The 17,029-nt window shown below is 46.4% G+C and overlaps 1 protein-coding gene across 1 annotated transcript in view; it reads right to left on the reverse strand.

Annotated features, from left to right (window-relative positions):
- LOC138473432 (myosin heavy chain, clone 203-like) overlaps nucleotides 1-17,029 on the reverse strand; it is a 422,216-nt gene that overhangs the window by 264,533 nt on the left and 140,654 nt on the right. The window contains exon 3 of the mRNA XM_069612090.1: nucleotides 60-221. Within this exon, the coding sequence (XP_069468191.1) occupies nucleotides 60-221 (162 nt within the window). The remainder of the gene's footprint in view (nucleotides 1-59; nucleotides 222-17,029) is intronic.

Consider the following 17,029-nt stretch of genomic DNA (forward strand, 5'->3'; position numbering starts at 1 on the left):
AGTTCTAGTTAACATTTTAGGAGAAGTTTCTTCCTTCCCCAGAACCCACAGCTACTCACCCCACAGCTCGTCCTTGATGTGTGTCAGAAGAGGGGAGAAAAGCCCCAGTTGAGGGGTCACTCCTTCTAGAACCTCAAACACTCGTTTGATTCGGGCCTCACTTGGTTCCCGGAAGGAAACCTTCTTCTTGTCATCCAACAATTGAAGCAGGTACTGATTGGCTGCCGGGGAAAAGACACGAGAACTGTTTATGGCAGGTGCAAACGAAAGTAGAATCCTGCCTTATTGTCCGAGTTACAACCAAAGAAATTGCTAGTAGTTGATCTAAGATGCAGAGAAATATAGTTCTAGACATTTTCTATTTTATTAGTACAAACGTCGGAGTAAAACCTTTTAATATTTACAAATGCCCATCATACCATCATGGTGGTTAATGAAGAAATATAAAAATTACAAAACAGAATAAAATCTACCATGCAATCATGGATGCGTCACATTTAGACAAACACAAATCAACAATTGTCGAATTGAAAGGTGTGGAATAATAACCACTCGCATGACTTTAGACAAATGTATATGCCATTGTCATTTAGCCCATTTGCACCATTTCAGAAGGGGTCAGTTATGTGGAAATCATTCTTGGCCCTGTCACCAATAAAACAGTCCAGCCAGCACTGCCAATCCAAGCCACCCCCCCCCCCAAATGTATGGTGTATGGAAACACTAGCCCCATCAGCCAGGTGTTGGCCATCATTAGAGAGATGTACCCTTGTTCCCCCTGGCGCAGCAAAGAACTAATTCACATCTAAGCATAGCCCTTCTCAGTTACAAGGCAAAGCAAAAAGACATGGGAGGTTTTATTAATCATAACCAGTGGCATTGCTGTGGGCAGCCTTCCATACACACAGACACGGAAGGACAAGTAGATCATTGTGATCCGATTCTCGGTCCAAAACACTTCTGTACTGAGGACCACACATGTGTTCTGCAGCACATCCAGAAAGGCCCCGAGCATCCTTGATATCCAGAGCAAATGGAATCCATTAAGATTTCAGCTGCTTGTTAAAGATGCTCTGGAGCACTCCTGATTTGATCATGTGCACATCTTTACGAATTAGGCCATTTGCAGCCATGTTACTACACAGAATACACAAACCGATCCAAACTTTAAGGGGAGAAGAGCAAAGGCTGTATTTGGCTACCTCTTTTTGGCTTCCCTTAGCTTTGGCTTATCAAGATGGTACTAGGTACCTTTATGAGGAAAATAATAATTGGTTTAGAGGGTATTTGTGGACTCGCCACTTTTTCTAGCATTTATAGAGGGATGCATATGTGCCAGTAGCATGACCAGTGGGACATTCTCAGTGTTATCTAAATTGTCACATTAAGGTCATGTGAAACATCTATTCTGTCTGCAACAGCATTTCTGAATGATATTTGGTTATTTGCAGCTACTGAGCAGTTCCTGGTGAATGTCAAGGGATTCTATTTTCAAAATGGTAAACATCACGGTTTTTTATTCTGGTCAGGGTGCAGTCAGGGTACCTAATGGGCTTCTCTCTTTCATCCTCCAGTGGGCTCCCTCTACCCTAACCCCAATTCCCCCATTATCCGGGTCTTACAGCTTGCAATCGGTAACACCTACTATCTAAGGCTAGCTGTAGGCCACGACCTAAAGGCCAAAAGTCGTATCTATCTGGTTTCCTAAGGGGTTCGTCAAAGTGCCCTTAGCTAACACTCCCCAGGCTTCTCAACAGGAAATTAGGTTTCTAAGGTGCCACTGTCAGACACTCCGCTTCAATCTCTCTCTCCTTCACTCCCTTCTCCCTGATCTTACTACTCCTATTCTTATTCTATCTCCTTCTCCCGTCCTGTCTCACTCCGCCTTGCCGTCTTCCGGCTCTCGCTATTGTGTCTCTCCATTATTCCACACTGTGTCCTCTTTTCTGTGCTCGCCCCTCTGCTTTCTCTCATGCTCACCCTCCTCTAATATTATCCTCTCCGCCCTCTACCCTCCGCTCCCTTCTCTACATTCCTCTCCACACGTCTCTCTAAACTACTCTCCTCTTTCCTCTCCAGTCTCCTCTCCTCTCTCTACACACACACTTTCAGTCCCTCAATCACTCTTGCTCTCACTCAATTCACCTAGTCTACATTTATCTCCTCTCACACAGTCCACAAAATACTCACTCATTCGCAGCCTGACTCTCGCTCGCTGCCAACACCTCACCTGTACCACGCTCCAGCCAGTGGTCGAAGTGAGCGGGAGCGGTGCTCCTCTACTTTTTAAAATTAAGTTTTACTGTTCCTATACTTTTATTTTAAAAAGAAACCGTTCCGGAATGGTTTTGTTTTAAAATAAAAGTGTAGGAAGAAGTTGAAACCTGCACCTTCAGTGCACTGCACTGAACGTTCCCTTAAACAGCAGGCGCATGTGTCTGGGAGGGTTTTATTGTGTGTGGGAAGGGGCATGGTGATGGGGTTTGTGGGGAGTGGGTGCAGGCCAGCAGGGAACATAGTTGCACTACTTCTTTTCGTACACTTCGACCACTGGCTCCAGCGGAATCTCTGCAACGCCTCGCTCTACCGCCCTTCTTTCGCCTGGTGCCTCGGTCTGCCTGCACTCCATCTGACCTCATATGAACACTCCTCACTCATTCAAGTTCTTGCATGCTGTTTATACCTTTGACTTCCCTTTCCTTTCCAAAGTTATCCTGCTTATTTAACACTTTGAAACAATGTGAGCTCACCCTCCCCCTCACCCCGTGGTTTGGCCACAACACCTGGAGGCTTCAAACCCTCCCTCTAGACCGGTCCCCTTTTGGCAGGTAGAGGTTAAAGCAGTTCCTCTGGCTCAGTTGTAGGGCCGCTACTGCGGAGATCTGGCGAGTCCCCTTTTGTTGTTTGGAGGTGCTGGTTTTCCGGTTTTATGTTCTTGAATCGCTTTAGCTTGTGGCTTCTTTTTTTCGTTTTAAGAGCGTGGTGACTCAGTTGTTGCATGGCCTTCTGGGACTGGTCGTAGGGAAATAAACCACAAAGAATTCTGGCCGGAATAGGGTTTGGTAGGCTTTGGATGGTTGACAGTGGTAACACTTTCAACAGGCATGGCACAATTAGGAGGGCGGAGCCTGGGGGTTTCTTAATCATGCCTGCCTTCAGCTCCTTTATTTATAAAGGAGCAGACAGCCCCAAATTAGAGCACTTTGCTTCTCTAATTTGGGATGATTTGTATAGAAAGGTTTTAATGTTAAAAATCGAGGAATGGGAGAACGTCTCCCTATACAAAAGCCCAAGCTATTGGCTTGCCAATGTTTGCTTTGCTTGCATATCATTGTGGCTGATTAACACATAAGGACGTTTCCTAGTAAATCAAGATGATGCTCGGGCCATTGCGGTCCTATGGGGCTCTGTGTGCAGTTGCTCCCAGAGTTACTGAACCTTGTTTCTTGGGGATGGTCAATTCTAACCAATTACCTGAATATGGCGTCCGCTTTCCCAAAACCAACAGAACATTGAAACTACATCAGCGGTTACCTGACAATGCACCAAAAATGCCACTGACACAAGTTGTAAACCATGACTTTGTCCATTCTTGTTTGTAGAGCACCATGGTATGTTTCTTTTCAATAACAATCTCAAAAGCTAAAAATTCTTCTGTGCAGTAGGGAAGGCTCACATTTAAATAAAAAAATAAATCCACTATCCAAACAGGCAATCATTGCAGCACTCCTTAGACACCAAATGACTTGCGTATATGAATGAATGGTCACTAACAAAATCTTACATATAAATAATACATAAATCCATTAAACCAAATAGTCATTGCTTACATATGATATGATATGGCATTTATAACGCGCCTATACACAAGTGTTTCAAGGCGCGACGCAGCAAGGGAGGGGGAACAGAGGAAAGACAGACAGCGATCCTACTAGGCCAAGTGTCATTCAGAACACGCAAGTGCATGATGGCAGATGGGGAGCAGGTGCAAGGGGATCTAGGTCACCTGGCCAAAGCCCCGCCCACCTGGTGCCTTCCTGTTTGCCGCTCTCTTTCACCACTTAGCAAGACCCGCCCACCTGGTACCTTTCTGTTTGCCGCTCTTTTTCACCACTTAGCAAGCTGCGCCCACCTGGTGCCTTCCTTTTTGCCGCTCCTTTTTCCTACTTAAGGAGCCCTCCAGCCTCTTTTCCTTTGCAGATGGGGAGCAGGTGCAAGTGGATCTAGGTCACCTGGCCTAAGCCCCGCCCACCTGGTGCCTTCCTGTTTGCTGCTCTTTTTCACCACTTAGCAAGCCCCGCCCACCTGGTGCCTTCCTGTTTGACGCTCTTTTTCACTGCTTAGCCAGCACCACCCACCTTCTTAGCCCTGCCTCTTCCTTCCTGCTCCTAACTTTTATATCAAGGGCTTCTCTCGCCCAGGCGTCCTAAGCGAAGGGCAGACGACGAAAAGGGGAATTCCTGTTTGGACCTGTTCAGACCAGGAGGACCCAGGGCCCGACCCCCTGCTCAGACAGCAGGTAGGCATGCACAATGTGTTACTCCCTCTGGTCCACCCGTGATGTTCCCTTGTGCCCCCCCATTCTCGCACACAGGTGTTGCCTGTTTTGCTTGATTCTTCTACCCAGCTCCCCCCTCACCCCACTCAAGCCTACTTCTGCAGGAGTCTGTCCTGATACATTCTGGTTACACCATCACCGTCTTGTGGACAATGCTGGATTTGACTTTTATGGACTTCATTCATTCATAGTGTGTCACCCTTTCTCAACTCTCATGCTGAACTTCCTTTGCATCTTGTACTCATGGTGTGCCTGAATCATGCTCTTCCCATCTTCATCTTGTATCCTGGCTTGCAACATTATGTGTTACTACTGACTTCTGCAATTGTATTCACTCTCCCCTCTTGCTTCTCCACTCTTTTGACTGCTAACTCTCTGTTCTCTCCTCCTTTCCCCTCTGCCTTTTCCTATCTCCTCCCCTTACTTTCTTCTATGCACTTACTCTATCAGAATTGTCTCCGGACCTAGTATGATAGCAACCTCGTCTGTCTCCTCCTCCCTCTCCTTACTGTTTTTTTCCTCCCCAAACGCCCTCCAGCACCATCTGAAATGTCGTCAGGCCGAATATGATAGTCGCTTGTTTTGTTCCTCCCCTACCTTTCTGCACCCCTCCCCCTCACCTCTTGTTTTTATCTCGGCTCTACCAGAAATGTCGTCAGGCCTAGTACGGTAGTCGCCTGTCTGTTTCCATTTCCTTCCCACTCTCCCCCTCCCTTCCTTATCTATGTTTTAGCTCTTGCACTATCTGAAATGTCGTCAGGCCGAGTACGATGCATTCCCCACCACCCTCCGGAGGAGCAGGAGCTCCAGAGCGAGTCCCTGCAGGAGCAGCGGACATACAAGGTCAGCCACCTTATTTACTTTCACCATCAGCTGATTATGGTATGCGACGCCGCCCTCACGCTTCGCTTTTTGGAAAAAGCGCTTTTGCAGCCTGCGCACTGCATCTCCTGCAATCCAGCACCGTAATGCCCATTTTCTGCATGAGGATCGCCAGATTGCATAAAGAAGTCCCTGCCACCATTAAGGTACACGAGGTACCTGATAACTCTAAGATGGCCGCCTGTTTTGTTGCCCGAAGCCCCTCTGCCTAACTGAGCTATTTGCAGCCATCTGATTGGCCACTGGGCCCATCTCTTCACCCACTGGCTACCGGCAGGCGAAGCCGGCCCACACGCTCTAAGGCCCACGGGAGGTAAGGCCAACACCTGTTTGTGCCTGTTCGTGCCGACTCTGCCTCTGCCAATCCCCCTGGCCCACACAGGTGAGCACCAGCACAGAGGACCTGCTACCCCTGGACCACTCACTACCGCTTCATAGCGTCTGAGGCCAACGGTGAGTGTACACTCAGCCGCCCGGCACGACCTGGCACCTCATCCTGGTAAGCACACACATATTAACTTAGTTTTACAAACTTTTCAGCACCACTTCCCGAGCGGCAGTTGCATTACGACCCTTTTCTGCACGGCTCGCGTTCCGCGGGGCTCCCACTAAGCCTAGTATCCAACTGCCCTGTCCCCGACATCAGGCAATGCGCAGTATACCGCCTGCCACAATCGGACAGTCACTTCAGACCCTCAAGGTCATTCCTAGTCTATATTTAATTGTGTTGTGCCTTATGGTCGCTTCCAGACCACTCTAAATTGTGTTGTGCCTTACGGTCGCTTCCAGACCACTTTAAATTGTGTTGTGCCTTACGGTCGCTTCCAGACCACTTTAAATTGTGATGTGCCTCATGGTCGCTTCCAGACCACTTTAAATTGTGATGTGGCTCATGGTCGCTTCTAGACCACTTTAAATTGTGTTGTGCCTTATGGTCGCGTCCAGACCACTTTAAATTGCGTTGTGCCTTATGGTCGCTTCCAGACCACTTTAAATTATGTTGTGCCTCATGGTCGCTTCCAGACCACTTTAAATTGTGTTGTGCCTTATGGTCGCGTCCAGACCACTTTAAATTGTGCTGTGCCTTATGGTCGCGTCCAGACCACTTTAAATTGCGTTGTGCCTTATGGTCGCTTCCAGACCACTTTAAATTGTGTTGTGCCTCATGGTCGCTTCCAGACCACTTTAAATTGCGTTGTGCCTTATGGTCGCTTCCAGACCACTTTAAATTATGTTGTGCCTTATGGTCGCGTTCAGGCCACTTTAAATTGTGTTGTGCCCTATGTTCTACATCAATTCCAGGTGCCATGTTATAGGGTGCTTGCATTTCTAGTCACGAAAAGGACTCTCAATTTTAGGTGCTAGGCTGTAGTATGTATACATCTTTAGCCATGATTAGGACCCTCAACGCTAGGCGTTAGACCATAGGATGTCTGCCCCATAGACACTAACAGGACTGCCCAATCCAGGTGCATTTACAATAGCACAACCACGCACTAGTCCCCACCGGGCTTGCCTAACACAGGCGCCATCCTGCCACGTTCACAACATGCGCGCCACTAAGACTTGTTTATCACTCACATGCGGTTCCCTAGTCTGGACTCTTCTAACCATAACAATGGCCCTCACCAACCCCATACCTTGTAACCTGCAAGAGAGAAACTTGCGACTCAGAGCTAGGCTGCCACGACTCTATGACATCAAAAATAAAAGAACCAGCCCGTTAGTACCCACAAGTACCTCCACTGCCATTAATCTTAACCTCCTAGACTCAGCGACGTTACATCGTCCTGAACCACATGATGTCCCATACTACAAACAGAGGAGACCTATCCGCCCTACCCCCAGTTCTGCCAAAGACAATACTACAACTCCTTCATTATCAGGAGCCCTTACTAATGCTAGGTCCCTTATAGCACATAATACTGAAATAGCCGATATACTGGCTATGGACAAGCTAGATATCCTTGCAGTTTCTGAAACCTGGCTCCACGATGCAGCCGGCCCAGCCCTCATGACTGCCATTCCAGACGACTACAACATCCTAAGAGTCGACCGACCTAACTCTAGAGGAGGCGGCCTGGCTATCATAACCAAAACACAGCTAGCTGCTAGACTCATCCCACACCCAACAATTACATTGTGCAAACTTCTCTCAGCTAAAATACCTATCTCTAATAATAGCACTCTAACGATACTTCTGATATACAGACCACCAGGCCGACTAGGCAACTTCGAGGAAGACCTCTTCAGCCTCCTCACCAACAGTATTAAAGACTCCACTCAGCTTCTTTTACTAGGTGACTTTAACCTGGGCTTTAACGATGCTGAAGATAAACAAGCCCAGTCTATCCAATCCATTCTAGTCAACCACGGCATTACCCAAAATGTCCTAACTCCTACACACACAAAAGGATGCACACTAGACTGGATAGCCAACTACAACTGCGACATCACCATCTCTAGTGTCTTACCTCAAATATGGACAGACCACTATCTGATATGCTTTACAGCCAGCATCGAGCCTCCCAAACTTAACAAGAATAAAATAGCACCCTCCTTGCCAACGAGAAGCAAAAAAGAAATCACAGCTGAAAAACTACTCCCACTTCTCCTACCAGATCTCACAATAAACAGCTCCAATGAACCAAACCCTAGCGAGTTAGTTGAATCATTTAACAACTCCATGGTCAAAGCCCTAGACCTGATTGCCCCTATCAAATTCCATAAAAGTAAACGTGAAACCCACCTTAACTCCTGGTTCACCCCCCACCTCAAAGAAATGCGTATCCAAAAACGCAAACTCCAAGCTATTTGGAGGCACACTCCCTCTGCTGACAACAAAACCACACTTGCTAACTTTGCCAAAAAATACAAGAAGGACATAATCCAAACTAAAAAAGAATCATTCAATGATAGAATCAATAAAGCCAACTCGAACTCCAAAGAGCTCTTCACCATTCTCCGGGAACTGGAAAACCCAATAGCCCCTACAGACAATGTCCCCAAGGACAAATCTTGGTGCACTAGCATCCAAAATGCCTTAGCAAATAAAATCACTACCCTTCAATCGAAAATTACTAAGAAAAAAGCGTCCCTGATCCCTAGCGGAACTCATACCACCCCATTGATAGAGATACCCAGCACATCCACCCAGAGCAACTGTAAACCCTTCAGGTTTACTAATATTTCTATATTAGAAACTGAAAAGGTCATTCTCTCCCTTAAACCGTCCAACTGCCAAGGCGACAGCTGCCCTGCGCAAATCCTCAAGGATGCAGCCAGAGATCTAGCACCTTTTATCTCGAAACTTATCAACGCCTCGTTCAATACGAATACGGTACCTACTAACCTTAAAGAATGCTGTGTACTGCCCTTACTCAAAAAACAGACACTTGACCCAGCAATCCCCACTAACTACAGGCCCATCACTACAGTCCCATTTCTTCTTAAAATTATAGACAGAGTAGCCTACCTCCAAATCCAAAATTATTTGGAGACACACCAACTATTAGGCTCACGGCAATCTGGCTTCAGACCTCTGCACGGTACTGAAACGGCCCTTATCGACCTCAAGACACAAATCGACGTATTGACCATCAGCGGCCTTTGACCTGGTGGATCATGCAGTATTATGCAACCACTTAGCGTCGGCCGCCCATTTCTCAAGTGAAGCTATAGCATGGGTACAATCCTTCCTAGCTAACCGGACGATGAGAGTATTCTCCCCTGTAGCGGCAGCGGACCCAATCCAGATCACTTGTGGTGTCCCACAAGGCTCATGTGTCTCCCCGACAATGTTTAATATCTTCACTAAGCCTCTCTTCGACAAACTTGACAGATTAGGGGTAATTTACACTAATTATGCGGACGATACGCAGATCCTCATACCACTATCAGGCAACTTTGTCGAAGACACAGCTTTAGTAAACAAAATTTACCTCCTCATTCAGGCATGGATGGCCTCCCACGGCCTCTGCCTAAATGACGACAAAACTGAGTTATTGATCCTGGGCTCCGACTCCAACTTAAAAAAACTGAGTCCCAACTATCGCAATTTCAACATAGATGGTAACACAATTAAGGTGGCTACTGAGGTAAAAACCCTAGGCTTCTACCTCGATTCTACCCTATCCCTAAACAAACAAGTTAACACCCTGGCATCCTCCACAGCGTACACCTGTAAATTAATCAGGACCTGTAGACCTTACCTCTCTAAAACCAACTGCATCTTGCTAGCCAAAGCATTAGTAATGTCCAAGCTGGACTATTGCAACGCCCTCTATGCAGGTGCCAACAAATCCATTATAAATAAAATGCAAATCCTTCAAAATAACGCTCTCAGAGCAGCCCTTGACATACCCCGTAGAGCACACATTTCCAACATCAGAAAAGACCACCACTGGCTTAAAATCAGCGACAGAATCCTGCTCAAGACACTGTCGCTCACCCACAAAGGGCTCAACCACGCAGCACCCCCTTATATTTCGGCTAGACTTACCAGAAAAACCTTTAGCCACCACACTAGGGCTACCAACCACTTCTTGCTCGAAACGCCTAGATTTAGACGATCTAAAGCGGGTGGAGCAAGCTTCCCTGTCAGAGCTGCCCAGGCCTGGAATGCACTGCCCACTGCACTGAGAGCTAGCCTACCCTACTCTAACTTCAGATGGAAGGTAAAAAACTGGCTCTGGTCCAACGACAATTAACTCACGCGGCACCCTACAGCTATGATACCCTTGTACCCTAGTCTAAGACTATGCTGATGCTGCTTTCTCCCTTCTTAACTGGTACATTCTTGTAATACTGTAATATGCTAGCTCTTCACTCCAACTGCTTGTACTGACTTGTATGTATTGTATTGGTTTGATTTTTATCCTATGTATGTAACCTAAGCTTAAGTAACCTTGTACCTGCTGCGCCCGGCTACCCACGGGTTTGGTGCACATTATCAATAATAAACTAAACTAAACTACGATAGTTAATTTCACATCCTTACTGTTCATGGCCTGTAAGAATGTCATTGTTTTATCCCTTGTTCCCTCCCTTGCCTTGAAGCGCTTTGAAACACATTGTGTATAGGCGCTATATAAATAAACTATCATATCATATCATGGGAAGGGGAAGGAGGAGAAGTGCGGAGTGGAAGGTGGGTGGGGAGAGTGCAGTACATGGGATAATAAAATGAATAAGGCAATAAGAGAAGTAGTGCCAGCTGGTGGCAAGGGTAAGTGCAGACATCAAGTGTCAAATGCTGGTGGGGGGCTCTAGGGATACAGAAAACAGTCACCAAATGTGGGGGTTGCCAGGGAGCCAGTGCAGGTGTGTAACTGTTGGCAGAGTGGACCTGGGCCAGAGATCAGAGGGTGGCCAGGTAGCCAGCACCGTTTCAGCCAGGAATTCAGCAGGGGAGAGGAGAGAAAGCAAAAACAAAGAGGAAGGTTTTGAGGTGCTTCCGGAACCAGAGATGGCTCCCCTCAAGTTTCAAGGAGGCAGGGAGGCTGTTCCAGAGGGAGGCCCCAGCCGAAGAAAGATCTACTACCAACTTGTTGCTTGGAGAAGTGACTGACCCGGAGGGAATTGGAGGCGGATGAGCAAAGAGCTTGAGAAGGAAGATATTTAGGAAGAGAGAGTTGAAGGTACTGAGGCGCCAGAAGGACTTGTGGACAATGCAGAGGGTTTTGAACTTAATCCCCACAGCCACTGGGAGCCAGAGAAGAGATTTCAGTCCTGGAGAGATACGATCCCTGGGCTTGAGGCCAAGGACAAGTCTAGCAGTCCTGTTCTGGATGAGTTGCAGAGGGCGGAGAGAAAAAGCAGGCAGATTTAGAAAGAGACTGTTGCAATAGTCCAGCTTAGAGAGAACCAGAGCTCTGGAGGAGAGAGGTCTCTGGTGGTCATTCCATTTTACCAGATGAAGAAACCCCAATTGTCTTCTGTGGGAAACCTGAGGGTACCCTCACACCTACTCCCCTTGGATCCTCTACTCAGGTGGCCAGGGAAAGTGTTTTCACTTTTGGATCATGACCCTGGGGTGGAGATACGAGAGAGGATCTCCTGGGTGGAGGGTCCTTGGGGGTGGGGAGAGGCTGTCCAGAGGCAAGGCATGGTAGCTCCCTTCTCCCAGTTGTAATAAACCTCTGCCTGCCTTTATAGGCTGTTGTCACTCAATTCCCTTCACTTCCCCTCCTTCATACCACTATAGTGCACGGACGAGGAAGAGGCAACTAGGAGTGATGCACACTAACATGTAATTTCACCACTCTAGTACTGGGGTGAAGAAGAGGCCTGCAGACTGTTGTGAGGGTCAGGCATGTCTCAAGAGCTCCACTAACTATGGTCAGGCAATTGGACCTAGGGATGCACACCTGCAACCTGTTAAATGGTTGCAGGTGTATAAAAAGTGGAGAGTCCGGAAGGAAGAGGTTGACAGCAGAAGGGGAGCCGGGCCAAGAGTGGTGGTCCTGAGAAGAGTGAAACCCTGTGGAGGCGAAGGCTGGCCAGGAGGGTCCTGTTGAGGAGCCAGGATGCCGGCAAATTCCCTGGTGAGACTGTGGTGCCGAGGTACAGGCGGGCCGTGATAAGAGCACAGTGGAGGGAGCCTCCCTGGTCGGGTGCTCGCAGCAGAAGGTGCGAGGCACGGAAGAAATCCAGTGGCTGTAAGCCACTGGCAGCATCCGCGGGAAATGAGCGGAGCTGCTGGCAACCGACAGAAAGAAGACCGTAGTGCGAGCAGGGCTCGCAAGACAGCAGGAAGGTGTATGCGGAGCAGAACGAATGGAAAACAGCCACCCGAAGGAACCGCCAGGGAATAGTGAGTGAATACAAGGGAACACTCGAACCAGGGCACTCCTGGGGGCTGTTACCAGGCTAAAGTAATTGCCGAATGAACATTGTAAGATGTGCAATATGCTGTGAACCCAAAGTGAAAGGTTATGTGAACCGAATGAATAAGATGAACTGTGAGCAAGAGAATAAGAATTCAGACAACTGTGCCTAGACCAGGGAGACCCTGTCTGTGAAAGCCAAAGACACATACATAGAACAAATCCAAGTGTATGAAAGAGATTGCTGAAGTGAAGCAGAGGAAAGCAATGGTATCCAGCAATGATACCGAAAAGAAAACAACAAATCAACTCTTTCCAAAAAGAAATACTGAAAGAAACATACATTTGGGGCGGGGTAAGGGTTTAATAGAGTGGGGGGTTCAGGGTGGGCTTAGAAATGGAGGGAAACTGTGGGTTTAAGGGGGACCACCCCAATTTAAAAACAAACAAAATAAAAAACAAAAAAAGATTTTTCTGCTGTAAAAGTTGATTCATTAACAATACATTTGGTAACATCACATGGAACCGAAAGCAATCTGTGTGAGCTGTCAAGAAAGCAGACTGAGTGTAAAGTTTGCGAAGCTCAGAGAACTGTTTAAAAAGACATTAAGACTCGTGAAAGTAAGAATCATTGGAAGACCAGGGGAAGTGAATGGTCCCCCTTTTCAAGTGGGTCCGAGCCCAGTCGAAGGAGATACAGGGGTGAAAAGTCCTCACCCAAAGTCCATTGAGAAAGGAACTTTTTGTTTCAATACATCAGGCCCTCGAAGGCAAGAGACCTTTATTTATTGAAAAGAGACTTAACCATTGAAGAACCCGATAGCTGGAACGGAACTGTCGTCTCGTGCGTAGAAAGCTCGAGTGTGTGCTCTGCTCCAAGGTCCCACCTTGTCCTGTGCTGAAAACGTGGGGAAGGGAAACCCCTGGCAATCACATCCTGACTTATTATTTGTGAACACTTCTTTTTTATTGAACCCTTATCCCAGACTCTTTTTGTAATTAGTTGTAAGGAATTGGCAATAGGTTTGTCTTCGTATAGGCCCTTTTATTTTGATACAACACCACAAGGATTGCCTTATTTTTCATTTGATGGTCAGAGCTTGCTCCCACCTTAGATTTAGGTTTGGTGTTTTTTTCCACCCTGCATTTACAGTTCATTAAACACCCTTGAACTAAACTGTGATCACTTGTGTCTGTCTTTACTGTTGCCATCATGACTTCCTTACACTACCGACAATGCCGTAAACCATGTCTACCGGGAAGGGAAACAAATGTGGTTTATCAACCGGTTCCAACACAAGGAACAAAACGCTTCGAAAACCACATAAGGCCAGTGGATGCGCAGTTTCTGAAATATTTGCACCGCAATTAATTGCACCACGCCCGGGTGAGGCGGAACAGCGACCTACAGGATCATTCATTTTCAACAATTGATGAGTGTTCTCATGACTGTCTACAGAACCCGTTCACAGAACGGGTACTTTTGCTAGTTTTATTGTAGATGTGGAGGTGGTTGGAATGAGGGCCTTTAGGGATTAATGTTTATCTACAACTAAAATGGTAGTTTATCTTTGGGAAGGATCTAAGCCAAAGTTTCAGGAGAGTGAAAGAATAATACGCCAGGGTCCCCTTCCATTTTCGATACTGGCCTCGTCCAGGTTCTCTTTTCTCAATCCAATGCCATGGATGTAGAGTCTTACTGCTTCCTTGGCCTAACAGTCACTGGGATTTTCCATCCAGCTACTTCTTGGCTCAGTCTAACAGTCTTGGGATAGAGCACCTCAGCACTGTTTGTATTTCAACCAGGACCATAGTGCCTGGCCCACTTCTTTCTGATCCGGGCTGATAGTGCCTCAGTTAACTAAGAAGGGATAGAGTGCCCCTCTCACTCATGAGAGATATCACACCCTTCTCCCACTCAAGAAATATAGTGCCCTTCCAACTAAAAAGGGATATCCTGCCCTTCTCAATCTCAATGGTTAGATAGTGCCCTTCCCATTACTAAGTGACACTGTGACCTTTTCAGTAACAAGGAATGCACTGCCTTTCTCACTAGGGACCAGTCTTCGCCTCTCTTCATGTTCACCTTTCACTGTACTCTGCCTCACCAGATTGACCAGCCTGCGCAGTTGGCCAGGGACTCTTGGGTCTGCTGGCTTGATTAAGTTTGCAGAGCCGACACGGTCAGTGACATTTTGTTTGCTGTTTCTGTGCATTGCACTGTGCTTTAATTATGGTAGAAGTGTGACACGATTTTAAAGTCTTATCTATTGCTTGCAAACACCCTTTTAACATTTTTAAATGTTTTATTTGCAAGTATCAGATTAGTCTACATTTTAGTATTATATAATATTAGAGAGCCTATGTGCTGGACAGGTTAATATTTTGCATTAATGTGGTGTGATGTGTTGTTATTGAGACTCGACAGTGAGACTCGAATAAATGGTAACACAATACTGCAATTAACACTCTACTAAGAGTTGGCACTACAAGTCCCATTAAGCTTTGCATCGCGCACAAGAGTGACGTTATTAAAGGGGGACATAGGCCTTAAGTTGCCCGTGTCAACGCGAAGCACTGATTTGAAGCCTGTTTAGGCCCGTTTGGGATGTGTGGCTGTGGCATGTGGCGAGTGGCACTGTGTGGCGGTGGCTAATGATGCTTTGTGGAGGTGGCGAGGGGGCGCTGTCAGTTGGAAGACGCTTGACTCCCGTGCTGGATAACGTGTGTCCTGGAGAGTGAGATTGAGACTGAGACGTTTAGGCAAGTGGCTAATTGGTGTTATATTGAGGTGCAATACTGCACAAAACAAGGGGGGTCCTGGGAGTCCATCAGCCAGATATTAGTCGTCCCGGTTACGAGAGCCTTACACAGATTCTTTAGCTCACTTTCTTTCACAGAGGAGAAATATCCAAAACATATCGGTCTCTTTCCTGCCCTGGGGCAGTCCAGCCCCGAAACCCTAGGCAATTCTCCTCTGAGCGAGAGTACCAACAGCATCCCCAGACACGTGTTTCGGTCTGGTTGGACCTCATCAGTAGGGAGGAGCTGTGCCTCTCTAAGAATAGTGAGCAAGGAGTCCAAGCCTGGATTCCCCTAGTAACTTCGGGTGAGACCCAAAGTTACTTAAATATGCAAAAAACAAGGGGGATGCGGTCCTGGGAGTCCCTCTGCCGGACATTAGTCCCGGTTACAAGAACGAAATACTGCACACCACAAATGGGGAGAATTAGTTACACTAGATCAACGTTGCTTGATTTGAGATCCAAGCCGAGCTCCATGTCTTTGTGGTCGTTGAACAAAAAGTATGATCTTAAAATAGAAAATAAGATTAATAATAAAAGCCAGGACCCCTCAGCCCGTGCACTGATTATGGTTATGATTATGGTACTGATTATGCATTGTTGAATGCCAGGTCAGCAGTATCACATGCCTGTGAAATACAGGAGTCAATTGAAGAATATAAATGAGATTGGTTATTGATAACTGTTGGTTTACTGATGTGTCGCATGCGATGCATCACTCGGTAGTCCCTGTATGATATCTTATCCAGGTTATTAAGCGTACCGGGAAAAGGGGTGGAGGGGTAGCCTGAAAGTCTCCCATCTTGAATCCCAGAACTGGGACGACACATCACAGATCATTTGTTTGACAATATGGCGCAGGCCTTAGTTTTCATTTAAACAATGATAGGTTATAGAGCCCCAGATCCAGCAAACACATTTTGGGAAAGGTTTGATATATATCTATCATCCACAGGAATTGGGTACCAAGAGATGTTGTGTGCAGAAGACTTAAACATCTGGTTGGACGATTTAACCACCCCCGACTCCCTGGAGTTTTGGGAGATATTGAATAGTTGTATTCTGAAACCATTGGATGTATCTGCTTCCCAACTACAGGCTCCCTGTTTAGACCCCAGCATTGTCCGTGGTTCTAGAGTGACCATGAGAGAGACCTTGCCAGTCCCCCGGTAAAACCACTGTCAGATTTTTTTACCCTGCAACATAGTTTTAAAAAATCAAGATTGTATGAACCTAAAACAAAAGTTAGGTGTCACAAAACCAAAGGCCTTCTGGATATCCCTGGGAATAGACTACAGATCGCTTTGGAAAGGATAGATCCAAACTTAGACTGCAAGGATTTCTTTGCACAGGGAGTTAACAGGATGGACTCCATTTATGCAGAATGAACGCCCATGGCATCACAAACTATTATAAAAATCCAACCCTTGGTATTCAGCCATATTAGCCTTATTAGGGTCTCTCCGAGATCTCACCTACTCCATTCTGGTTAATGTTAAAGTAATTGCAGTTGTTCTCTGTGTTTCCCTATTTTCTCTTCATTCTTATTGTACCGTTTTTGAACTCATGTACCGCGCTTTGGTGTAGGGCGCTACATAAAGCCCAAAGAAATACAAATACAAATATTAAGGAAGAAATATCGTCAGGCCGAAAAGACCTGGAAGAGAGTGCGACAGCAGTGAATGCTGCAAATGTAAAAGACACACTGAAGGATTATAAAGTAGCAATTTTGAATGATAAATTTGCCTATTTGTCTAATAGAATTCAATCTGCCAATAATAAGAGAGAAATGTTTTCAGGTATGTTATTGTTTATTTATGTAGCGCCTATATACAGTTCTCTGATTTCCTCCATCCTACTAGTAGCATGGATTTAGACACTGAACCGTCAAAAAGTCAAGATGACGCATTTAGCATGTTCTTTATGGGCAAAATAAAAACAATCCAAGAGAAGATTGA

Source organism: Ambystoma mexicanum, chromosome 8 (genome assembly GCF_040938575.1).
Source record: "Ambystoma mexicanum isolate Mex_15411 chromosome 8, UKY_AmexF1_1, whole genome shotgun sequence".
Taxonomy (NCBI): Eukaryota; Metazoa; Chordata; class Amphibia; order Caudata; family Ambystomatidae; genus Ambystoma; species Ambystoma mexicanum.